Genomic DNA, 25400 nt, shown 5'->3' on the forward strand with positions numbered 1-25400 from the left:
TTCCTGGTAGCTAACGCTAGTGCGATGGTGGAAACACAGAACTTCTCTGGCACAGCCGCAAGCAAGGCAGTGAAAGTTCATCTGGTGTGAAGCAGAACAGAAGCACCTTGTTCCCTGGATCCCTGATGCTAGGCTTGAGCACGCCTGTCTTCTGTCCGCTCTGTGCTTCAAGCTCGAGGTTACACGGAGACGCTCACCGTAGTGTTTCCCACGGGAGGCGTGTTGCAGCTACGAGCTGGAGTCTGCAGGGGCTTCTCACTGACGCCCAGACACTGGCCTCCAGTTCCTAAAGGCCGTGGGCTGCACGCTGGCTGCACGCATCCTCTCTGTGCCTCCTGGCCCACGGCGGTCAGGTCAGGCGCTGAAGCTGGCAGGGTGATGACTTCCACGCGAGGATGCTGTAGACAGAGTGGCTTTGTTCTCTCCCTGGAGCTCCACTGAGTCTGTTTGCCAAACCTGGCAGCTGTTTGTTTCTACACCTATTTTAAGGGTGGGATGCCTAAATGGCTTTGTTTGCTTCCTGCCTTCAAAGTATTTCAGTGTTTTGGGGGCTGTTTTAGGAAAAAATATAACTAGCTGAGTATTTTTTCTCATGTGTATAACTTGATTTGTGCTGTACAAAGCATCAGTTATTGAGCTACGTTTGGTTTCGAACATGTATGTGAAGCTGGCTGTTCATTATCCCACGTACAACCGAAGAGCCAACACAGTCACTTCTGTAATGTTTATCAGGATGATTTATGATCAGTACACAAGGGCTTATTCTATATGCTGACTTCGCCATTGTGCCAGAAACCAGAGGTGCTCAGTTTTTCCGTTATCTGCATCGTATTCTTGTTTTACTAACGCCATCAAGATTTCCAGGGATAAGGTGTCATACAGCAGAACTGGGGTGCGTGTAATTCACTCATGTAACGAACGCGAGAAGCTAACACTGACCAGGCATTTCCAGACCCGTGGATGGCTGTGATTTCACCAAGTCAGTGCTGTTCACATCTCACAGTTCGGCTTAGCTGGTCGGGGCTAAAGAGCTGAGAACTTGTGGCACAGCTTCTGCCTTTGTGTTTGAAGCCAGAGGAGCACTTTTCTTCATCTCCTTCTAACCAACGAAGAAATAAAAGGTGATTATAGCAATAACACTGCTGTGACTATATAAGTAAGACTGAAAAGTTACCCATTCTATCTGCAAAGCAATCCTAGAAGTCATTGGAACACAGGCACACACAAATCCCGTAAGGCTGAGTAAACAAAGGTCTTGGTTTTCCGAGCTGCCCGCGTGTCCCTGAAGACCAACGGCAAAGCGCGGCTGGCTCCCGGGAGCGAGGGAGCAGCCCCACGCTTGCGCTGCCGGCAGCCGGGAGGCCTCTGCGCCGTGCCCAGCCGGACACGCTCCCTCCCGCTTTCGTTTCGCTTCCCTCGCTCGCAGTGACCTCTGCTCGTCCGGGCAAGGAGGACAGCACTCCGGCTGCCCCGCCGGACGCGGGCCGGGCACGGCACAAACCCGCGGAACCGATGGACCATGCTCTACAAGACATGTAAGTGCATATTTGTAGTGGGGACCTTGGGCAAAACGACCGGTCTGCAAAAAATCCGCAGGGACAGAAGTGCGGGGCCAGGAGCGGCAGCGGCTCTGACGGGAGTTGCCAGCTGGTTGCCGGTGTCCCTTTTTTTTTCCTTCTTAGAGTCTGTTTTTATAAATGATTATCTAAAACTTGCTGAAGGGAGGTTAGTGTGTAATCTGAGATTTTAAGAAATATTTCATTGTGTTTTCTTAAACACAAAGACAGACTTTGTTAAAGGAACTGCCTGCGCTATCTGGATTCAATTTGTTCCTGAAGAGATCCAGCCCTCTTCGGCTGTGGGAAAATAAGAAACCGTATTGTGATTTAACAATTAACAGATGAGACAAGAAAACACTACATGCTGATGCTGCCAGGACAACGGTAATGTTCAGTAAATCCAGTAATTCACTCAAATAAACAAATCAGTCGGTTTAGCGGGGGGGAACCAGCAATGGCTTCTGAGATTAGCTAACCAGGAAATAGCTCTGCTCTCCTTCAGACGCTGGGCAGGTCGCTTCGCCGCCAAACCGAGAGGCAGGAATCGCGGCGTTCCGGAAGCGCGCCGGGCTCCGTGCATGTGGCACGCCTGCCGTCAGCAGGAAAGCCAGGGCTCCGCACGGTGCCGCTCGGTCTGAAAACCAGCGCGGCTCGCGTTGCGTAGCGCCGTTTGCCTACGGCTCATCGCCGGCACCGGTACCGAGCGTCTGTCCTCCCTGCCCGGCCGGGCCCTTGGAGCGTCAGGGATCGCACCGTGGAGGGGGCTCGGTGGCCCAGCTCCTGCCCAGTGCGTGCTTCTCCCCGGACGGGCGTCCCTCTCCGCTGCCTCTGCCGTGGAGGCTCCCCGAGGACCTGTCTTTCCTCGGCAAACCTAGGAGCGATGCGGTTGCAGAAGTTCTGCGTGCCACGGGCATGAGGAGGAGATATATTTGACCCTTGATTCTTGTATCGTTATCTGAGTCTGTGGGACAAAAATACCTCCGGGCACAGTGGCCCTGTGCGCCGCAGCACTCCCGAGTGTTTGAGTCTCACTCCCATTTCACGCACAGCGCTCAGAAACTCTGTCTCCTGAAAAATCTCTGAGATTGTATCAGAGATTTCAGCCTATGTCACATGAAGATGACCAGGTTTTCAGTTTTGTGGTTAAGATTGTGGTAGCAATTCCAGGGAAACTCATTAGCAGAGCACAAAAGGATGCAGTGAATCCACAACGGTATAAAATAGACATAAAACCGGATCCTCAGCACGCCATGCTACCACTGCTCTTAGTACAAGGCAATGCCTCTTGCTGTAATATTTTAATATACATATGAATTGGTCTTAAAAATACAGGATGAAAGGAGTTATAAAGTGACAATTTCCTTTCCACAAGATGCCTGTTTCTGTTGCTACAATACATTGCCAAAAATCACTCTGATACAGGCATGATCGAAGTCCCCATGCGCAATAATAATAATTTTAAAATCTATTTTCCTGCCGTTCAGAAGATCTGGATTCCTGAGGGTAAATGGAGTAAACTCAGGATGTTTATTCACCTTCCCAAAGACAGGCACCGTAAATGTCACAGCATCTGACAACACTAAAAATATTTCAACGGGTTTTTTTTCCCCCGTGTTCTGACACTTCCCCAAGAAGCCGCTTTCGTGTGCAGTACGGAGGCACAGCCCAGCATCTTCCGGCGTACGCGTGGGGCTGTCGGGATCTCCTTTGTTCGCGGAGGTGCGTGTGGCGGTGTGCGGTGCCGCAGTCCCGGCTGGGCGTCCCGGGAAGCTCGCTGCCACCAGCCCCTCGTGGGCGGCACGTCCCTGGCTGGGATGCTGCTCTCTTTCAGAAGCCTTCACCCCGGCGGGGAAGGCCAGGCCCCGAAAACGCAGGCGAGGGTATCGGAGACAGAAATTGTCCGGAAGAAGGCTTCGGGACCGTGTGGCTAACCCCGCCAGCCGAAACGCGGCCCCAGGGCACGCCGACCGCCCCGAGCAGTGTCCCTGGGCTTGGGGCGCTAGGGGTGACACTTCCCCCGCGAGACCACAAAGCGGCAGCACTCACAAACTTCCAGCAAATTCTCTTTTTTTTCATTTTTTTGAACTCCCAGGCTAGCTGGAGCTGCCTTTTCGTAAGAGGGTCTGCGGCATACAGCCAAGCGCGAAGCCAAGTCCTCGCTAAGCGCTGTCACCCCTCCCGCTCATGACTCGCGCTGACCCTGCGGGCTTCGGCAGCCCCGTCCCACCCGTCGCGACACGCCGTCTCGCAGCTTCCATGCTGCGGGATCCCACGGCACCGCACCGCCCCAAGCCGGGGCCGCATGCGTTACTGTCTCGGCGTTTAACCAGTCCCGGGGCATGGGCGCAGCTTTCCCCCACGGTTGGGTTGAGCTGGCGCGGAGGCAAAGCCGGGCAAACTGTTCAGGATGATCCACTCCGCGTCTTGGTTTCCCAGGCTGGGGTGCGTCTCGGTGCTCCGGGACTTGCCACTGAAGAGGAGCGAACTGCTTCAGTCGGAGGGGTCTGTGCGAGGGTGCTTCTGTGGCTGGAGCTTTTCATGTAGCAGCCCGGACGCAGCTTTGCCCGCTGTGATTTTAATCCCTCTGGAAGATTTCTGTCCCCCTTCAACATCAACGTTACCTCCATGGTTTCAACACGAGTTCAGTCTGGAGGAAGCTGAGGGGAGACCTTATCGCTCTCTACAACTACCTGACAGGAGGGTGTAGTGAGGGGGGGGTTGGTCTCTTCTCCCAAGTAATGAGAGGCAACGGCCTCAAGGTGCATCGGGGGATGTTCAGATTGGATATTAGGAAAAATGTCTTTACTGCAAGAGTGGTCAGGCACTGGACCAGGCTGCCCAGGGCAGTGGTGGAGTCCCCATCCCTGGAGGGGTTCAAAAAATGTGTAGATGTGGCAATTAGGGACATGGTTTAGCAGGCATGGTGGGGCTGGGGTGACGCTTGGACCTGATGATCTTAGAGGTATTTTCCAACCTTAACGATTCTGTGATTCTATGATTATCAGACCAGAATGTTTTGGGTCACTCAAGCGAACAAGCTGTTACAGAAGGTTTCTCCTGAAAAAGAGAATAGCTGTTCTGGCAGCACCTTTACTGCTAAGCTGTTGTCCAACAGAAACTACCAAGGCTTGTGTAGCCCATCATCTCCCACGGCTTGTGGGACTGACTGGCTCCAGAGCAGCAGGGTTGGGAACGCTCCCAGGCGATGACTTGCCAGCTGCAGATGCCGATGGACTTTGCAAGACACGGGCTTGGGGACACACAGGAGAGAGAGAGAAAGCACTTCAAGGTCGAATGCATTGCTGGGTGCCGAGGGCCGGATGCCCAGGGCAGTGGTGGAGTCCCCATCCCTGGAGGGATTCAAACACTGTGTGGATGTGGCACTTGGGGACATGGTTTAGCAGGCATGGGGGTGCTGGGGTGACGGTTGGACTTGGTGATCTCAGAGGTCTTTTCCAACCTTAATGATTCTGTGACTCTATGATTCTGTAATTACAAATCACCCCATGTCTTTGCCACGCTGGAAAACCACCTTTTCCAATATGTGATAAAAATACCAGATTTTGCCATATGAAAATCTGCAGTAGTAAGTAACGCGTCCCTTTCCTCATCGCAGTGTGCAGAGCTGAGGTTCAGCCTCGCTCCTCCGCCGCACTGGCACCGCGGCAGGCACTCCGCCCTCCGAACCTCGCTGGGTCGTCGAAGTGAAGAATAGCTTCCCTCCGAGGGTGACGGAGCCCTGGCCCAGGCTGCCCAGGGAGGCTGTGGAGTCTCCTTCTCTGGAGATATTCCAGCCCTGCCTGGCCGCGGTGCTGTGCAGCCTGCTCTGGGTGATCCTGCTTGGGCAGGGGTTGGGCTGGGTGACCCACAGAGGTCCCTGCCACCCCCTGCCACGCTGTGATTCTGTTGAGCACAGACGGAATTCTGTGCTAACAGGAGTTTTTAAAAGGCATGGGTGTCCCTCAGACCCCTTCCCTCGCGCGGTTAACGCATCCCCGTTCAACCAGAGGCCTCGCTGCCCGCTCCCCTTCGGCCGGCCGGGAGCCGTCGCCCGCTCCTCGGCCTCCATCGCGACGTCGGATTGGCGTTGTGCGTCGTCGCCGCGCTCACACCGACGCGTGCGGCCCTGCGGCACCGCAGAAAAACCCCAGCTCGCCCACGGGCGTGGTGAAAATGGCGCTGCCAGCGGTCTGCTTGCTCGTGGAAAAGTTAATTGCCGCGTTACTAATTAGGCCGCTCTCTGCTTCGAGCGCGGCCGCCGCGGAAGCGGAGGGTCCCCGCTGCTCGGGCGGCAGGGGGGGGAACGCGGGCACCGCCAACGGGCGCGGTCCGGCACCGGGCACCACCGCGGCCCTGCCCCGGGCCCCCCGCGCCCTCCCGCCGCGCCCGGGAGGCGGTGCCCAGGCAGGCCGCCCCGCCCCGCCCCGGTAGGCCGCACCGCCCAGGCCCCGGCCCGGGCCCGGCCCCGCCGCCAGCGCCAGCAGGAAAGCCCGAGGCCTGCCGGCGGGCCGGGCGGGGCCGGGGCCGCCATGGCCGGTGAGTGCGGGGCGGCGGCGGGCGCTCTCTGCCGCGGCGGGGGCCGTGCTGCCGCGCGTTTCGCCAGGGCGGGTGTTTTGGTGCCTTCCGCGCCCCGTACCCGGGTCCTCCGGCCTCAGCGCCGCGCCTCGCAGCCGGGCCGGGCGGCCTGGGGCCCGGCGGCGGGCGCTGCCGGGCGGGTGGGAGCCGGCCCCGGGGCTTGCGGCCGGCAAGGCCGTGCTGGAGCGGGGCCTTCGCGCTACCCCGGGCCTGGCGGGGCCTGGCGGCCGCCTCCACGCGTGGGTTCGCCTGAGGCCCGGTGGCCTGTGGCCGTGGCGCGGCTTGCGGGACTGATATTTAGCTTGCTGTTTTATGGGGGTTTCTTTTCTATTTTGAAGAGAGATCTGGGGTAAAGAGGAGCCGTTGAGCTTGGCGCTTGGCTCCCAGTTAGGAGGTTGCCCGTCGCATGGGCGCCTGGAAGCTGCCCTTCACCTCCGCATCGCCGCTGCCAGCCCGGAGGAGCAGGCCGGCTGCTCACCAGCGCAACCCCAGCGTCCCGGACCGTTGCTCCGCCGCCCGAGTCCTGCTTAAATCCTCAGCATCCCTCTGGTGGGCCCTTGAAAGGGAAAAGCCAAAACCTAAATGGATGTTACGCTGTCATTTTGTTGCGAGAGGCTTTGCCAACCCTTCCCTGACGTGCTTCGGCGGGGAGTTTGCGTGGATGCGTACCAATGGCAGGCCGTGTGTCTTCGGGCTTAGGTTGCCAGCTTACCTGTATGAAGTTTATTGAGATTGTCCAGGAGTTTTACGGGAAGTTGCAGCTTGTGTTTGCTTTGCACAGCAGGTACCATTGAGGTTTCTAGAATGGATGTTTACAAATTAAATATGTTGTTACGGAGAATGTCAGAGAGCTGTTGGGTTTTGTGTCTGTTCTGTTTATCAGCTGGTGATGATCCTGTCTGTTTGCTTGGTGAACTGAAGGAGGCTTTTAAGGGAAAAACAAACAAAAGATGAAACCATAATAAAGATGCAGTGGTGTCAGAGGTGGCATCAAGAGCCCTTATGTAAAGATTGGGAGTTATTAATGGGAAAGGTCTGCCCGCCTGACTTAAGGCGGTTGGCAGCGCTTACGCTCCCGGGGCCCAAGCGTGGATGAGAGTGGTTACGTGTCGCAGCGTAGTGAGGAGCGGCTGATCGCAGCTTACAGATTTGAAATGCAGCTGGATTTATTAATTTACTGTGATAAACATGAGGTGGCAACACAGACCCCAGCCTAAGGTGGCAGGTGCCATGTGGTTTTATTCAGAAGGGCAGTGAAAGTGGAATGTAGAGGATCATTTGCAGGGGGGTGCAAGAGACAAAATCCCATTTGATATTCCTTGTACAGGAAACAACGTGGGGTCTTTTAAATGGTAAGAATGATTAAGCAGAATCAAAGCTACAAAGGTTTTTTTGACAGCCATTGTAACCTGAAAGTTATGGTTTGTGTTATCAGTGCCTTGGACCAGTGGCCAGGGACCTCTTGCAGGGACCAGACACCTCACACACCGGTGCCCAGGTCAGGAGTTGTCTCTGAAAAACTCTCTTTGAACAAACTCTGCTATTGCATTCGGAAGAGCTTTGGGAAGGGTGGCTCTGTCGCCCTTGACATTTTTGCTGCAGGTGCTGTGGAAGACAGTCTGGCACGTTACGGTCACGTACAATCAGATTTCTTATGAACCTTGTTATTTCCAAGAGCAGAATGTATTTCAGCAGCCTTAAAATGCTAGCACTTAGTGTAATGGCTGGGTCATTCTGCAGCCATTGCCAGAAACCTAATTGCCCGTTTGGAAGGAAGAACAGAGCTGTGTCATTTTATGAAGGGTGGCAGTGGGGGTGATTTTTACCTGCAGGTGAAGAATGATCGATGTGGTGCTTTGTTACTGTCATTTGTTGCTTGTGCATTTATGATCACTAATTTGATGTATTTTATCCTCTGTTTGAGGAGCTGCTGCCTACAAATAACCAGTAATCTCTTGCTTTTCTCTGATATCTCTGAATTACAGATGCGCTTCCTTTCCTTCCGTGTGTGCGGTCAGGTGCAGGCTGTGTATGTGTGGCGCGGTGTTGTGTGCCAGAGGCCTTTTGTGCTTTGGGCAAGGGGAAAAAGCAGCCGGGTGTGAGGTGTCATGGGCTTGTCGTCGTTATAAGTCAATAACATGAAAGCATGAGTCATGTTTTCTTCTCAGCTGTCAAAGACAAGTTCCTGAGTTTCCTGTCTGTCTCTTTGGCAAGTGGACATTGCCTCTGAGTAAGGAAAATACCGACCTTTTTTCCAGCAGCCTCTTGGTCAGCCTCAGTGACACGATACCCAGTCTCCGCTGCGTCTGCTCCGTGGGGCTGAGCGCGGTGTGCTGCCAGCCCGCCAGCCATGTCAAAGCCTGCAGACCCCTCCGCTGCAGCCGCCTGCCTGCGCAGACCTGCGGCTGGGTCCAAGGCCTGTGGACGGGGTGAAGCCCGGTTGGATTAATGTTCTGGTGGAGGAGAACGTGTAACTGCAGCAATATCAGATAACAAATTCGGAGTAAGATGCAGTCTGAGGGCGTCAAAATGCCTGGCAATGCCACACCTGTTCTGTGAGCTCTGGTTAATTGACCTGGTCTCCTGATTTTGCTGCTCTGAATCACAGGATCATTAAGGTTGGAAAAGACCTCTAAGATCATTACGTCCACCCGTCACCCCAACACCACCATGGCTGCTAAACCATGTCCTGAAGTGCCACAGCCACACGTTTTTTGAACCCCTCCAGGGATGGGGACTCCCCCACTGCCCTGGGCAGCCTGGTCCAATGCCTGACCACTCTTGCAGTAAAGAAATTTTTCCTAACATCCAATCTAAATTTCTATATAAGTACTTGCTAACAGCATGACTGTCCTGTTAATGCTGGGGTGACTCCTGCCTGAAAACCTATCCTTCTTAGGATAAATATTTTAATTCTTCCCTGCAATAATTGTTGTCTCCTTGAGGCAGTGAGATAAAAGGTGGAAATGCAAAGTATCCCAAACAACTGCTCCCTAAATTCTTAAGACCTGTTGGCACATCAGTAGCCTTGCTGCAGTTGTGAAGTTATCTGCTGTGGGGTTTCTGTTATTTTAAAATGTAAATAGTAGGTGTGTTCAATATTAAGAAGCTGATGCTCATGAACAGTGATTATAAAACTTCACAGCACGGTCGTGTTTGCACACCATAACCGGGCCACAACTGGTAGTGTGTGGGAGCAAGTCCGTGCCATAACAAAGCTGCCAGAGGTCCTGGGACGGGCTGGGCCCAGGAGCATTGCGTGGTGGCTCCAAAGGCACGCGCGTGCATTCCAGATACCCTTAACCACTCCGAAGTGGGGTGCTACATTCCAGCTGCTAGGATCAGTGGGGCTTTTTTTTCTTGCTTTTCTTTAAATTTAGTAGCTGGAGCACAATTCTGCTCTGGTGGGTGGTGACGGTGGGAAGTTTCACTTCTCTGTCTCCTACAAGCCTGAAGGCAGGTCCTTGTGTGGTTTGGGCAGAGATTTCTCAGAGGAGAGACAAAAGATTGGAGAAGAGAAGTGAGATACTGGAAGTTACTTCTGCTCTGCTTTTGTTGAGCTAGTGTTGATCTTGATAACCACTCCTCAGGAAATTTTAAACCTTGCACCACACCCTAAATACAGAACTGAAGTAATTGGGAGGAGGGGGAGGTGCAGGCAGGTGGAAGGTCTCTGTGGGAACGGGGAGGAGGCAGCCCGCTTCGTGGGTGCGTCTTAAAAATGGAGCGTGCCGTAGGATGGGAGAAGCGTCTGGCAGATGCCTGAGCCCGGTGTAAGACCTGTCCTTGGCAGGCACAGTTTAGCAGCTGCCAGAGAGGCCAAGAGCATCGTCTCATTCTCTGCTCCTGCCTTTTGGCTTCGATGGGAAGAAAACGTAGCCACCCCTGAGATCTCAGAGAGGCTTTTGCTCTGCAATATCATTTGTGGCGCACCAGCATGCAGGTTTCAGATGGCAGCCAAGAGCCCTCGGTGAGGCTGGTGATGGTTTGATGAGTGTGTGTAAATGAAAAGTGCTGCGAGGACATGGGGTGCTCCTGACTGCTTGGGAGATGATCTTGACTTAGATGCAATCTTCAGCTGATCACAGTTAACTTCACTGGTGTAATACGCAGCTAGAATATAGCTTCCGCGTGCTGCCTGTGCGGGGAGCGGTAGCGGCAAGGCAGGAACCGAGCAAGGAGGAGGGAAAGAGGTGACACTGAGCCTGCTTTTATTTTACTTCATGTACTCCTTGTGCCGGATGCTTGTCATGCTTTTAGCACTTGCTGTGGTTTGTTGTTTGAATGCCACAGTGCTGTTTGAAGTTTAATGGCTCTGCTAGCTGTAAGATTGTAAGCTTGCAGAAGGTACAGAGTAGTTTGTGATGCTGAGAGTCACTACAAATCATGTAGCTGAGGGAGAAGAAGGACGAGGAAGCTGCACTGTGGCACTTCGTTCCCTAAAATGTATTTGCACGAACAGACAAAACTTCAGTCTCCTGGTGCTCGCCTCAGCCTTTTGTGCATGCCAGTGAGTTAATCTGAAGAGGAGAAGTTTGATCTCAGCCGTGAGTGGGATAACATGGAACTTCTTGCAACAAAAGGGAATTGCACAGCAAGTGCAGTGTGTTTGTGACAGTACGCTAAAACGCTGCCTTGAGAGCACGCCATGGAAAAGCCAGGCGTAGAAACACATGGAAATAACATGGTGTGTGTATAAAAAGTAAGAATGTAACTGGAATCCTGTTGTGCCTGTGGAATTACAGCTCTCTGTGCACTATCAATAGCTGTCCTTGTTTGAATAGGAGCGGCACTGGCACTGGAGAAGCTGTTGGTGCATGGTGGTCACGCTGGGAGGTTCTGCTGAAGCCTTTCCTGTGCTAGTAGTGATACACAGATACAGAAAAAGGACGTGGTATAGAAAGGGCAAGGGCTGCGTGTAGGTGTAGCACATCGCGCCAAAGTTTTCTGGCTCTTTTCCTTCATTCTTTCGTTTATCTTCTCTAAGTTGCAGGGCACCAAGGGCTGATGGTTGTGTGTTTTCTGGTAGCCTAAATACCGTAGACTCTGTGCGTTTGCTTTAAATGAGGAATGTGCCGGGGGTGCAGTGGAGGTGGCAGTGTTTTGTTTTTGTTTTCTGTGCTGCTTGGTTATAAAGTGCTGTACTGACATTTTAGCACTTCCTTCAGACACGGTCATAGACATTCTCTTTCTAAATCTGATAAGGGCACAGTGACCCGTGAAGCCAGGCTGTGCCTGTATCTTCATCTAGGGACTACAGACAAGCAGCTAGAGGGAAAGCTATGCTCCTGCAAAAACCACTGCTGTCAAATTGGAAGTGGTGCCTAAGACCACAGCAAGTCTGGATTTGTGTGTTTGCAGAGGTTTGGGTTAGTAGAAAAACCTGTGGTTTATTTATATGGGTATTTGAGTGCACTTTCATGGTAAAACGTACTGCTTTTTGAAAGCCCTTTCTCCCCACTCCCGCGTGAAGCGCAGGTAGAAGTCCTTCCCTAAAAACTTCATGGCTCTTTGGCAGAGATGCTGTTCCTCATGTTCCAGTTCTGTTTCAGTCTGGGCAGTTTCTTCTGGGCAAGTCTGGTTAGACAAAAGGCAGCAATAAACTCTGGGAGGGTTGGGTGGCGTCAGGGCCAAATCACTGCAGCTCGGTCGGCGCCGTGCTTTGCCTGGCTGTGTGAGCTGCTCTGCGTCCGGGCCCGGCCCACCCCACGCTGTGCTGCGGTCCTCGGGTGCTGAGCTTTGGGCAAAGACCAGCTCTGTGCTGTATACCAGTATCAGTAATGTACATAATTTGAAGCCAAATTTATGTCTCTTCACTGTTGTGCACCAGAGAGAACCTCTCTCTATGAAATACATATTTACATCAAAAAAATTACAAAACACTTTAGCTCTAACTCCGTAATCTGACTTTGTAAATGACAGAAAATTTATCATCAGTGATTTAACAACTTTAGGTCTGTATTTGATTAAATACCCATCAGTGCCTGACATCTAAACAATTTAGAACCTTCTCCCTTTGGGAAGAGAGAGGCAGCGCGAGTGGCCAGCCGGGAGTTCAGATGTGTGCAATTTGAACTGGATGGGTCTTTGAAAGCACGTGGCTGTGTCGTGTTTCCCTGATAGGTAGTGCAGCTTTCTAAAATTACATGATGGTGGTAATTTTATTTTGGCTCTTTAACCACTGTTAGGAAAATGAAATTTGCAGAATTTAAAAATGGCACACTAATTAACTCTGTGGTTTGTTCTTTGTATTATTTTGTCTCCAGATCAGTCATATTGTCATCGGCTGCAACACGACATGTATTTTCTTACAAGCAACAGCCGACTGAATGAGCAAGTGGTCGATAAAATTATTCTTCAGCTTAACAGAGTCTACCCCCAAATTCTTACCAATGCGGAAGCAGAAAAGGTAATGATGAATTTTGCTCTCTCTCTGAATGTTGCATTGTTTTTGCGGGTCAGTAGCTCAGCTGCCCGCGTCCCGACCGGACACTGGGTGCCACGTGCAGCCAGTCTTCCTCACCTCCTACTTGCTGGCCAGTTGTATCTGGGATCTCATATCAGAGGAGAAGTCACAGGGCTGGCACGTTCCCTGTGCCAAGTGCTTGTGAGGGAGGGCACTCTGTTCAGCAGCGGCCTAATGCCACGGTCCCTGCCGTGGTGTCTGGCGCCGCGCGTGCAGAAGCACGCTGTCTTATAACCGCTGCGTGGGCAGGGTTGCACCCGCGCGTGACCAGATGCCCCGCATGCCTGCCTCCTCACCTGAGGCGGTGTGGAGTGTCGTGTCAGATGATCTGTGCTGCGTCCACAAAGTCACCTATATTAGCTTAATCAGTTTTAGTTGCTGGTTAATGTCATTAATAACTCTGAGTGTTGGTAGAGAAGGGGAGCGTTAGTTAGTTACTCTGGGAGGTGGACGGAGTTAGTAACATCTCCCAGCAGTGCTGCTATGTCTGGAGGAAGGCTGCCCTCCCTGGCATGAAGCTTTCAAAAATGGGTAGCTGTGTTTAGGGAGAAAGATCACTTAAACTGGGGTGGAGTGAAAGTTAAAGTCAGTGAAAAGCTTCCTAGATCCTGCTTCTAAGAGTTTGTACTTGCCCTCTGCTGACTTTGCTGTCTGCACAAGGTTCGGGGTTTTGGCATGTCAGTATTTTAACATAGGAAAAATAAGTGTAATTCTGTCACAATCAAACTCCGTGGGGACAAATAGTGTTTTGGTGGTGAAGAGCAGTGCTAGATGATCAGCTGAGCCAGTCTAGCCACTCAGTTATGATAAACAGCGTGACATGTGCAATTAAAGATCATCTCATTCCTTCAAGAGCTTCAAAATAAATGCATAAAGAATGTATGAAACATAATTTGTGACTTCTGCACTTCGCAGACAGGAATGAAGTGCTTTCTTACAGCTCCAGGCAAGGTTCTGTCAACTCTAAAGAGCGTTTAGGAAGCTTACAATCTCAGCTATGTCCCGTAGACCTTGGGGGAATTTTGCCAGAGTAAGGAGTGTTGTATAAGGTATGTTGTGTTCCTGTCCTCCTGGCACTAGGGGTGTTGCCTGCTGCACTGAGCTGAAATATAATCATAGAATCACAGACTGGTTTGGGTCAGCAGGGACCTTATAGCTCACCCAGTTCCACCCCCCTGCCATGAGCCGGGACCCCTTCCACCAGCCCAGGGTGCTCAGAGCCCCGTCCAGCCTGGCCTTGAGCCCTGCCAGGGAGGGGGCAGCCACAGCTGCACTTGGGCAGCCTGGGCCAGGGCCTCGCCACCCTCATGGGGAAGAATTTCTGTCTTATATCTAATCTAAACCTACCCTCTCCCAGTTTGAAGCCATCACCCCTTGTCCTATCACCCCCTGCCCTTGTCACAAGCCCCTCTCCAGCTCTCTTGTAGCCCCTCCAGGCACTGGCAGCTGCTGTAAGGTCTCCCCGCAGCCTTCTCTTCCCCAGGCTGAGCAGCTCCAGCTCTCCCAGCCTTTCCTCCAGCAGAGGGGTTCCAGCCCTTGCATCGTTGCTGGGGCCTCCTCTGGCCCCGCTCCAGCAGGTCCAGCTCTGTCCTGTGCTGAGGGCTCCAGAGCTGGACGCAGGACTCCCAGGGGGGTCTCACCAGAGCGGGGCAGAGGGGCAGAATCCCCTTCCTCGCCCTGTGCCCACGCTGCTGGGGATGCAGCCCAGGGGATGGTTGGCTTCTGGGCTGCCAGCGCACACTGCTGGGTCATGTTCAGCTTTTCTTCCACCAGCACCCCAGGTACTTCTGCTCCGGGCTGCTCTCCATCCATTCTCCTCCCAGCCTGTGTTTGTGCTTGGGATTGCCCCAACCCATGTGCAGGACCTTGCACTTGTAGAACTTCATGAGGTTTGCCCAGGCCCACCTCTCCAGCCTGTCAAGGTCCCTCTGGATGGCATCCCTTGCCTCCAGCGTGTCGACTGCACGACACAGCTTGGTGTCGTCGGCAAACTTGCTGAGGGGGCACTTGATCCCACTGTCCATGTCCCCGACAAAGATGTTAAACAGTGCCGGTCCCAACACCGACCCCTGAGGAACGCCACTCATCACTGGTCTCCACTTGGACATCGAGCCATTGACTGCAACTCTTTGAGTGGGACCATCCAGCCAATTCCTTATCCACTGAGTGGTCCATCCATCGAATCCATGTCTCTCCAATTTAGAGGCAAGGATGTCATGTGGGGCAGTGTCAAATGCTTTGCACAAGTCCGGGTAGATGACATCAGTTGCTCTTCCCTTATCCACCAACACCGTAACCCTGTCACAGGTGGCCACGAAATTGGTCAGGCATGATTTGCCCTTGGTGAAGCCATGTTGGCTGTTGCCAGTCACCTCCTTGTTTTCCACGGGCCTTAGCATAGCTCCAGGAGGATCTGCTGCATGATCTTGCCGGGCACAGAGGCGAGACTGACTGGCCTGTAGTTCCCTGAGTCTTCCTTCTTACCCTTCTTAAAAACTGGGGTTATGTTTCCCTTTTCCGTGATGCTTTGCTGAGAGTGTCTTTGGACGTTTTCCAGATAAGCTGAGATTAGTTAGATGTGTGTAAGGCTAGGTATGCATTTTCATTCTCTTTGTGAGGTCTGCTAATATTCATCGCATTTGGGACTACAGAAAAAAAGTACTTTCCTTGCAACTTGTTTGCCGTGTTGCCTGAGTAATGAGAATTTGTACATGTTGCACTGGGTGTGCAGCAGTTAATTGTGCTGGAAGCAATGAAACATGTAATCTTTGGATGATGAACACTCCAATATTGGGACTAATATAAGCAGTGTAAAGTACATTTTTGAGTGATGATTATTAGGCAACTAAGGGAAAACTTGAAAACATGAAACTTTATTGTAAGATTTGCTGATACTTTCTATCAATAGCTGTCAGAATCAAATTGTAGAACAGCGAGCACCATGTTACTGTGCATGCAGAGAAAGCATCACACGCAGAGGAGCTCTCACTGTTATCAGGCCAGAAAAAAGAACGAGGGAGGGCAGAGGCAGTATGCTCTGCTTCGAGCAGGGCTGACCCGATGGAGCTCAGTGTCTTGAAGACTGCTCTGCAATGCGTGTCCTTTTCAAGTTCATCTCATTTTTTTTAGCCCATTCCTTTAGCAAATATAACACAAGCTGCATATCTTCACTCCCTGGCATACTGTAAAGTGATGTGAACATGATCTCCAGCTGCTGTAGTCTCTGTTCTGATGAGTGCTTTTCTCTTACAGTTCAGGAATCCAAAGGCATCACTCCATACCAGACTTTCAGATCTGATAAAGCACCTTCAAAAGAAAGGCGACAGACACTGTCAAGAGTTTTACAGGGCTCTACAGATCAATGCTGAACAGCTTTATAATGACCTGCCAAGCAGGAAAATCTTGAGTAAGTTGATTTGTAAGTCAATTGAGTTGTGGATTTCCTCATCAGTGTATTAGAAAATCTCATTCAGATGAGGTTCAGGTTATTTAAATGACCTGTTTAGATTATTTAAATAATTTTGGGAGTTTACATTAATTCCTTCTGACTGGAATTTTCCTAAAGCCATAAGGGGATTTGGCTGCATAGTTGTTATTTTGTTGACTAGTGTGGGCAGTCTAAAACCCTTAGATTGCTTTGAAATATGTCTTTAAAACAGTTTAAGTGGAACATGTAAGACAGCAATATAACTTGTGTGAAGTACAGTTTCCCTTCCCATAACCATTGCTTCTTAATGGCTTCTTTATTTCTGCTGTGTTTATGCTGACTTGTAGCACGTAAGAATATTACAAACCTCAAATTTCTTAAGGTCTAAACTCTGGTGGCCCAGAAGTTTGGCATTACCTCAATCCATGAATCTCCTAGCTGTGTCTAATTTAACACGAAGCAAACATTCATAGGCCCTTGTGATGATGATCTGTGATATTAATCACTTAGGTGATTCCGTGCTGCAAAGTGATTCCGTACTGCAAAGGAGCCCATTTCATTAAGGCAAAGTATCAAGCCTGACTTGCCAGCCTGGGATAGTGCTCGCTGTGTGTTGGTGTTTTGGGGTTTTTTTTTCCCTACCTAACGAAGTTGAGAAAAGAACAGTGTTGCAAATGGATGGGAAATAGGTGCAGGCATCCTACATACTGAAATGACTTGAGGAGCTTGCGGGAAAGCTCCCACATCTAAGTTAAAGAAGCTACAAAGGGACTGCAATTTAAGAAATCCTTATAAAGTATCCAACAGCATTAATGCTTCACCAGTCAATTGATGTCTAGTTGTAAGAAACTCCACGGCTAGGTGCCAGGGGATACTTTGGACGTGTGAGTCAAACTCCAGTGAGATTCAAACCATTACAACGAGAGTCCATAGGTTTAAAAAACCCAGTTAGACCTCTTCTATTTCTGGAGTGAAAATGGTATGTAGAATTGTAACTACCTTTGAAGATACTGGATTGTCTAGCTTTGTTGTGCCTTTCACTTTGAAGGAAAAGCTCTCTATCTACGCAGCACAAATACGTACCAGTGGAAGACCGCACCATTTTCCTGCCTGGCCAGGGAGGCTGCACAGTTACCCCAGGTCTCCATATTCCATACCCAAACCCTCTTGAACTGGAAAAGTCTGGGCCCATGCCTGCCTCAGAATCTCAGATGAGGGTGAATCCCTATTGATTCAGCCTTGCAGCAGCCAGTGCTTTCGACCTGATACTCACCTTGTCATACTCTCTGAGGGAACAGGCTCTTAAGGCAAATAGTCTTTGATCAATCATTTTTACTTGAGTAGATCTCGAGAGCAACAGGTTTTTCTGCCAGGCTGACTAGAAGGCAGCAGACAGCCTTTATTAATTAAGAGCAATTTGAGAAATCTTAGTGCAAAAGTCACTGAGAATAAAATTTCAAGAATGTATTGATGGTTTAAGAGTTTAAGCTCTGTTAATGTTCAATAACACTTACTTTCTACAAGCCGTTACTGAAAATGTGCCTTAAGGTGTGTGCACAGTAGCCAAGGCCTGACTGCCTCCCGTAGAGCCAGTCCCAGTTCCTCTGGGTGCTAGAAATGGCACAGCTGTGGTCAAGGTCATCCCTACCTGTAAAGCTTGGGTTGGAAGTCGGGCATCATAACCATCATAAGCCATTAAATTCTCTGTATCTTGGCACGCTCGCTTATGTTACCATCCTCAGAACGATGAGAAAGATGTAAATAACTGAGTTACAATACTACCACACGGTGAGATTCTGCAGCTTCCTTATATTGACCTGAGAAGAAAATAATGAGATAATTGTGTTAATATTTTTGCTGCTTCAATATGAGTTCTGTAACTAAAACAAATGTCTGCATTCTGGATTGAATGGTCGATAAACATCCGTGCTGCATTTTAAGCTAAAACCAAAACCAGTTTTATTCTTCGGGAAAAGCTCCCTTTTCAGTATGAGGTGTTATTTCTCATTTAAGTGGACTTGAACATTTAGAATATTTAGGGCATTGTCCTTGCGACCTCTAATATGTACAATTTTCAGGTTACTCAGATGTTACAGCAGCAGTTGTTAATTTGTCAGATTTAGCACAGAGCATTTACAGAATTGACACTAGAATTTGTAAATGGGAGGAAAAAAGGGAATTCCTGGCATGGGCACTTTGTTCTAGATGCAGACTGAACTGAAACGAGCAGCGTTATAACAACTGGAGAAATTGTTGGTGCGGACACCGATGAACCACGGCCAGCACAGAGCTCTGCAGTAGATCACGTGCAGCTGTCTGCGTCTGAAAAATGCCTTCTACAGAGGAAATCCTTTCAAAGATTTCTTTTTCATTTTTAAAACAACTCTAAAATTTGTGCTAGGACAGGATTTCTTTGCCTGGAGTGTAGCGTCGCAGGCGGAGTGCCGGGCACCGGCCGCGCGTTCCCGCTGGAGGGTGGGTGAGGCACGCGGCGTGCGCAGCGCCAGCGCTGGGGGAGCACGGCGGGGTCTTCCAGCGGCTCGGGAAATGGTTTTATTTCTCTTGATGCTGACGTAGGCTGGAAATACAAAGGATCAGAGCAGCCCCGCGCAGCGGCAGCCTGGCAAAATGCGCTCTCCTGTGCAGCGTGAGGATTTCTGGGGCAGAGCGCGCAGGGAGGACAGCCCCCAGGACGGGCAGGCTGTGCGAGATTGCTGCTGACACGGAGTGTGCCACGGAGGCTTTGCAGGAATCCTCCCTGCTTCAGTGTCTCTCGAGCTTTGCAGCAGAGTGCTTCAGGTGTTGCTGTTCTGCTTGAATGCCATGCCCTGTCACCCCCCGGGAGGGAGGTCCTTGGCGTGGGAGACGGGCGTTCACCCTCCGGTGTTGGCCAGCAGCAGGTCCCCTTCACTGACTTGGTGAGGTCCAAGGCACCTCGCCTACCTCCAGACTGTCATGCAGAAGGAGGAAACCAGCTGAAACCAAACAGTTGCAAGTTCTTCCCTACTGACAGCCAAATTTGGAGCTCTTGCTTTTTTTTTTTCTTTTTTTTTTTTTTTAACCTTCTTGACCACAAAGACGTTTGGCTAAAAAAGTTCCTTTGCGGATTCGTGACGCATTAAAGGAGAGCCATCCCTCTGCCATCTATGGCGACAGCGGCGTTCTTTGGTGCTGCCCCCACGCTCTGCAGATGCTGTTATCTCCCCATCTGTGTGGCAGAGGCACCTCTGAGGGAGCTGCAGCTCTTCCTGCCCAAAGCAGGAGCTGCTTTATTGCTGCAGACTGCCCAGCACTTTGTCTTAAGGGCAACCTCCTTTTCCGCTCGAATTTGCGGAAAGACAGAGGCAAAAATTGTTTGCACCAGATGTTGGCACACCTACAGACTTCTAAAGAAGCTGTACATGTCTTTAGCTGAGGCCAGAATTTGGATAAACGATCTGCACCAAGCAGCTTGCTCCACGTGCTTCATCTGCCGGGTACCTCAGTGCCCAGAGATCTACTCAAGAACAGAAGGAATGGTGAAGCATTAAATTACAGGGCTGTTTTCACATTAGCACGTGTATTAACAAATGGTTTGTATTTATGACAATAAAAATTTCTGGCGTTATGGAAGGATTAGCTCCTGCTTTCCTCGCTAGGGAAACGAGTGGAATGTTGCCGCTGAGGTTCGTGCTTAGCCGGGTCAGAGGTGTGCCTGCGGCTGTTGATAGAGGCATCCGAATGACTCTATACACCCAGGTTTAACTACAGCGGTGGTTTGCCTTTGGAGGAGTTAATATTGTATGCCAAAATTGGCTATTTTTCTGAAATGTGTTGTTTTGCAGTTTTGCATGTGCTGATGGTGTTTGTTTGCTTGAGCTGAGTACTAACTTCTCATGTGTTGCTTTTATTTCTAGAAACTGCAGATTCCACAGAGATAGACACTGACCAGGAGAAATATATGCTAAATGACAGGGGTAAATAAATGCATACAGTGTCGCCGGATGGAATGGCTTTTCAGATTATGATGCAATTTATTTTATCATGTAATTTGCATTTCATGTAACAAATAGTTTGTTTTATGATGTCTTTACTGTCACAAGTTAAGTGGAATTAATGGAGGCAAATGTATTGAGCTGCTGTTGAGGAAAGCAGTGCCAGGAAAATCCAGGGACTGTAGAGTTTAATCAATATTTACAATGGCATTTTTACGTACACTGTTACAGCTAAAATCGTCATTTCGTATGATTTCTGCAGCGCCTGAATAGCAAGGGCTATTCAGCAGCTGCTGCTGTTTTTGCATAAGGCCATTGATAATTTTTTTTATATAACTTTCACATTTTCTCAGGTTTTTTAAGCTTTCAATTTAAGTACAAATCATTTGAAAACAAAGACAGAAAGGAAAATGAGCAAGGGTCGACTGAAATATATTTTCATTAGGAAAAGATGTTAATTTTTTTCCCCTTCCTCTGTTCAGTGCCCAGATTACAGAGGCAAATATTTTATTTGCTGAAAGATATTTCGAAAAGGAATTGGAGGTCTGAAAGCAAGCTGAAGAATTTTCAAAATTTGTTGTGAACTGTTGTATCATTTAATCAATATTTTATTTAGAAATTTGCATACAATGATGAGCGAATGAAAGCCCCTTCTCTGAACTATGCCTTTTTCCCCAGAGGAAAAAACGGAACGAGGGGCAGAAACACAGTTCAACTGACGGTGCCTTTTTGCCTGCGGCGTTGTTACCCTGAATAGGGAACCAAATTGCCGTTCAGACGTGTCACTCCGCCGTCGCTGACTGCAGCATGACGGTGCAGGAAGAAGGGAGAAAGTGCTTGGAAATAAGAAAATGGAATAGTTTCTGTTCTTGCTCATTCTGGTGAAAGAGCCGGGCTGGGGCTGGAGCTTGTCGGGCTGCTAGGCACCCTGGCTGGGAGGTGACGTCGGGGGGAGCGACCCAGTCCTGGCTCCTTTGCCGCTGCTCCTTGTCCGCGTGGTCAGCTCCAGGATCTGCTGGCCTGCGGTGCCTTTATCCCACAGCTGACAGGGGCAGTTTAATTGCAGCTGTAGTCAAGTAGGAAATACAAATAGAATATTAGATAATAAAGCAGCAGATATAAATCTTTATGAGGCTTTGTCTGAGGAGAACTATGAGTTAGAAAGGTTTTACTGAACGTCAGCATTAAACGGCGTGTACTCCCAGGCAGGCATGTGAAGGAAATGTTCCCAGTGGGAGATCTGTTTCAGGTGTGCACGTGGCTCTGCATTTCAGCTACCAGCAGACCTGTCAGCGGGAACCAGGGTACTTGCTCTTGTCACGAAAGCGGAATTTGTGGCACACCTGTGGGGAAACCCCCAAACCCTAAGCCCTGCTCCTCGGGGCCTGCAGTCTCAGCGGTGCGCTCTGACCCCCAGGCGCGGGCGGTTTGTGGAGCGAAATGCTACCCCGCGTGGTGAGGTCCCCGTAGTCTGCGTAGTGTTTGGTAGCAGAGTTTCAGGGGGGTTTTGCACCAAGCTTTAGAGTGAGAAAACATCTACAGAAGCTTTCACTGAAGTTTCGTAGGCTATACCGAGATGAAGAGAGGCGAATGGTGTCAAAGCACCCGTAGTAAAAATTAGATACAGTACAGTAAGTGTGCCTGATAGTACATTAGCTACAGAATATACATAATTGTGCATGTATTAGCTTCATTTGAATACACTTAATTATGCATATTAACAGCAATTGATGATTTATGAACTGCACTAAACTTCCACTGCTCTCTTCTGTCTCACTGTGTTTCCTTTTTTGTTTTCTTTAGGTCCCGTGTTCTTCCTGGCTTGCTTCAGCGTCGCCGCAGGATTTGCGTTATTCTGGTACTGCTGTAACTCAGGTAATCGACTCCCGTGGTTTTTCTCTCGGTCGCTTTGCTTTCGCGCGGGGCAGGAGAGCAGCGTGCCTCCTGGTCTCACGTGGCTCGCTTCATAGAGCGGGTCAAGGTGTCATCATTCATTCATGAGGTGAGGAGACATGCCGAGATATAAATAATGGATAGTTTGCCTGCAGAGGATGCCACAAACAGGGGCTCCTTTTAAAGGCAGTGGTCATGTGAGCCCCTGTTGCTATAGCAGTGGGTCACGATTCCCAGCAGTCGTGAGACAGACCCAAGCCTTCTGGCTTCCACATCCCTCGGGAGCTGGTTGAAGCGTGACCGCTGCCAGGGCTGGAGGACGCTGGCTCCGTTTGCGGAGCCCGAGCGGCGGCAGCCGTTGCCCATGTTTCTGGCTCTGGGTGTTAGCTCTCCCGCTCGGCTGAGCCCCGCCTGCCGCTCCGTTTGAGCTGGTTTCGGCTCCAGCCTGTCGTTTTTCTTAAGCCTTTCTCCACCAGAGTGCAGAGCTCCTGAGCCCCTGGTTTCCGTGCCAGCTGACACGTCATGTTTTCTCTCTGTGGAGCTCCTTGTGCCTCAAGTCAGCTCTCCGTCTTTATTTTTGCTAAAATTACCAACTAATCTCTCCAAGTCGTTTGTTCCAAGGCTCTTTTTTCCAGTTTTTGAGGCTTTTTTCTGTACCTACGCGGTATCTCGATGCCGCGTGTGTAGCAGGGCCAGCAGACCGGGGTGCGGTGTTCCAGGCTCGTACAACGCGGTGCCGTGCGTGGCCGCAAGCTGCCCCGTACCTGGCTCAGTGACCTCCTCGTCGGGCGTCTGAGCCTGCAGCAATGAATCCGAACAGATCCGCTGTTACCCTGTCTTGGCAGTTGATGTACACAGTAGTGAAGGAAATGGGCTTTCCTCTAGAGTCATTTTTTTAATTGATTTTTATGTTTTGTAGTTGCTGCTTACTATCTGGAATGAAACTTAACTGTGTTTGCTTTCTCTTCTCCCTCCCATCTTCATTCTGTTTTAGATACGAAAGTCGTAGGAAGAGCCAGGAGAATCTTGGGCTTTTCTCCTATCATCATAGGAAGACACGTTAGAAATATTTGTATGTTGTATTTGGAAGACATATCAGGAAATTAAGGAAAAGCTGCCTCTTCGCTTGTCTGTACAGTGTACCTGCCAAGGGAGGACAACGGTGCATGAATATTAATGTACTATACTCTCATACCAAAGATTTTATTAACCAGCTTCATCAATAATTGTGTTGCCTCAAGATATATTCAGAATTTCAGCTATATATGTCCTTCCTTTTGGGAATGGACCATTTATTTTTGTAAATGCTTATTTTAAAATATTTATCATTTGGATAGAAAATATTTTTAATACAGACTTTAAAACGATATCCTAAGTGATCATGGGTCTAAAGCCATGTTTGCCTATGTGTTTTATACTGGAATGAAGGATGACACCTGTTTAAAGAACACTAGCTTGTCTTTTGTGATAATTACTTTAAGAAAAGCACTTAAAAACCCCCGTGCACCCAAAGCCTTACTAGGAAATGGATCTCTGTCTCAGGGCTGTCTGCTTTGTCGAGATCCTTTATCCTGACTGCCCGGGCTCAGGTGGGCACTGGCGCCTACGAAGTCCGTCGGTGCCAGTGACCTTTCTGTACGCCTGCTGCTTGCCTTGTGTCCCAGTTCTGCCGTTGGTGCCTCGCCCCAGCCTGCCCTGGTCATGGTCATGGTCACGCTCACGCTCAGCTGCTGGCCGTGGTTTGAAGGCGCGGGAGCTGGTGCGCACGGGTTCCCAGCCCGCAGACGGTCCCAGGGACTGCTATGCCTGAACTGAAGCACTGCAGACGAGCCAGAAGATTTTTTCAGATTGGTTTAGCTTTGCCTTTCCCAGTGAAGTGTTTTGCAGTCCTTATATCTACAAAACTGGAGTAATTGAAGATAATGTGCAGGGACTTCAGTGCCACGAGATGTGGCTTTTTTTTATGGCTAGAAATGTGTACGCTCACCTGAAGAGCCTGAGGTTGTTCGTGACGTCAGTTGGTGGTGGTGTGGTTTTCTTCTGTAAGCTGAAATCTGAAAAACTTGCAGAAACCATCATAAGAGGGAGATGCAGGGAGTCAGGGCTGCAAGTGAAGCAGCTTGGGGTTTCTCGGCTTGCTCCTGCCTAGCTCGGTGCAAACAGCGTTCCCCCTCCAGCGGGGGGGTGCAGTGCTTCCCAGCCGGTATCAGCGGGCGGCTCTTCGGGTGCCCGCCCAGGAGCGTAAGGAGCTGGGCGAGACCATGTCCCTGGACCTGGCGAGACAGACGCTCGGTGGCTCGTCCTCCACTGGCTGAGCGAAGAGATTTCCAGATCAAATCCGATGTCGCTGCTGCCTCACGAGTTACTGTGCGCTGCGGGATCCTGAGTGAACTTTTCAGCCATTTGGAGGGGTTTTCTCAAAATGGTCAGACAGAGAGTTGTTACTTCCAGCTTTAAACTTTAGTCGTGGTATAAAAACGTCATCATCTTCTCCAGAGAAAATCATCTTGTAATGCCTGGATTTCCTTCCAGGAGAACGCTCACCCAACACAGCAGCAAGCATACAGTCCAGAGGGGGAATGGGTGTGGGGCCGTATTTTCAGATAAAAGACCCAGAGAGTGTTTGCTGTCTTGAGAGATGAAAAAGGGCTCGGAGAGCCCTGATTTTACGTGACGGATAAAATGTTTTCACCTCCGGCGCCGGGACGCGAGCCAGCCCCACGCAGAGGCAGCGGCAGTCTCCCGTTAGGCCAGACCTCCGGAACAGGCGGCGCGTCTTCGTGGCCGCGGCTCGGCTCGCAGCGCCCGGGTGAAGTCGGCGGGCTGCGGGGACGACGCCACGGCCAGGCTGCAAGCCAGCGCGAGCTGCTTGGATACTGGGAAGCCGAGCTCCCCGCTGCTGGGTGCCTCCGCCAGCCGCGCTGAAGCTGGGTCTGCGCCGCAGAACCAGCGTTCCCCACGGGCTCTCCCGGCGGAGGAGTGCTCTGCGCAGGCAGGCAGCCGTGCCCGCGGTCCGCAGTGGGCCGAGGGATGGTACAAACGCTGCGCAGCCTGGTTGCCATGGTGTGAAACCCGGGATGAGACGAGAGCCGCGCGGGCAGAATGGCGCCCAGCAGAGCAGCTGATTTAGACTTCTCTCCCCCAGCCTCGGCCCCGCCAGCGTCTTCGGTCTGGGCTCCACGGGCACTCTTGCTGCGGAGAGAACGGTGACGGACTGGCGAACTGCGGGGCTCTGCCGCCCTCGTTACACAACAGCCTTCCATCTTGGGAAGCGCTTTAACCGTCCTCTCTGGTTCTCTGTCTGCCTTGCCTCGTGTTTAAGGTGACAGCAGGTTGGGGTTTTTTTTCTCTCCAGCAAACCAGCTCTAATGTAGGACATTTGAAATGAAGTGTTCCTTTCCCCGCTGCAGCTTACCTCCTGTAGCGGCCCCTTTTTAAGGGACTAGAAAAAAATACCTCTGAAATCTAAAGGGGTTTTGAATCTCTGCCTTGAAGCCAAGCCTGAA

General features: G+C 50.6%; 1 protein-coding gene across 3 annotated transcripts; it reads left to right on the top strand.

Annotated features, from left to right (window-relative positions):
• Positions 1 to 1371: 1371 nt before the first annotated feature.
• CARD19 (caspase recruitment domain family member 19) lies at positions 1372 to 23344 on the top strand. 3 transcript variants are annotated; one of them, XM_075432546.1, is made up of 6 exons: positions 1372 to 1535; positions 12401 to 12543; positions 15853 to 16006; positions 19924 to 19983; positions 21805 to 21876; positions 22889 to 23344. In XM_075432546.1, the coding sequence occupies exons 1-6, from the start codon at positions 1520 to 1522 to the stop codon at positions 22999 to 23001; spliced, it is 558 nt and encodes a 185-aa protein (XP_075288661.1). In that variant the 5' UTR covers positions 1372 to 1519; the 3' UTR covers positions 23002 to 23344. The 3 variants fall into 3 exon arrangements, with proteins under 3 accessions (XP_075288661.1, XP_075288663.1, XP_075288662.1); XM_075432547.1 differs by lacking the exon at positions 1372 to 1535 and adding an exon at positions 6012 to 6095; XM_075432548.1 differs by lacking the exon at positions 19924 to 19983 and having other exon boundaries at positions 1377 to 1535.
• Positions 23345 to 25400: the final 2056 nt, after the last annotated feature.

This window comes from Opisthocomus hoazin, chromosome 11 (assembly GCF_030867145.1).
Source record: "Opisthocomus hoazin isolate bOpiHoa1 chromosome 11, bOpiHoa1.hap1, whole genome shotgun sequence".
Lineage (NCBI taxonomy): Eukaryota > Metazoa > Chordata > Aves > Opisthocomiformes > Opisthocomidae > Opisthocomus > Opisthocomus hoazin.

Bases quoted from the DNA above. Each gene is read 5' to 3' on its own strand.
- CARD19 (XM_075432546.1), top strand. The intron at 12,544-15,852 runs GTAATGATGAAT...TTTCTCTTACAG, and splicing joins CCAATGCGGAAGCAGAAAAG to TTCAGGAATCCAAAGGCATC. The intron at 19,984-21,804 runs GTAAATAAATGC...TGTTTTCTTTAG, and splicing joins ATATATGCTAAATGACAGGG to GTCCCGTGTTCTTCCTGGCT.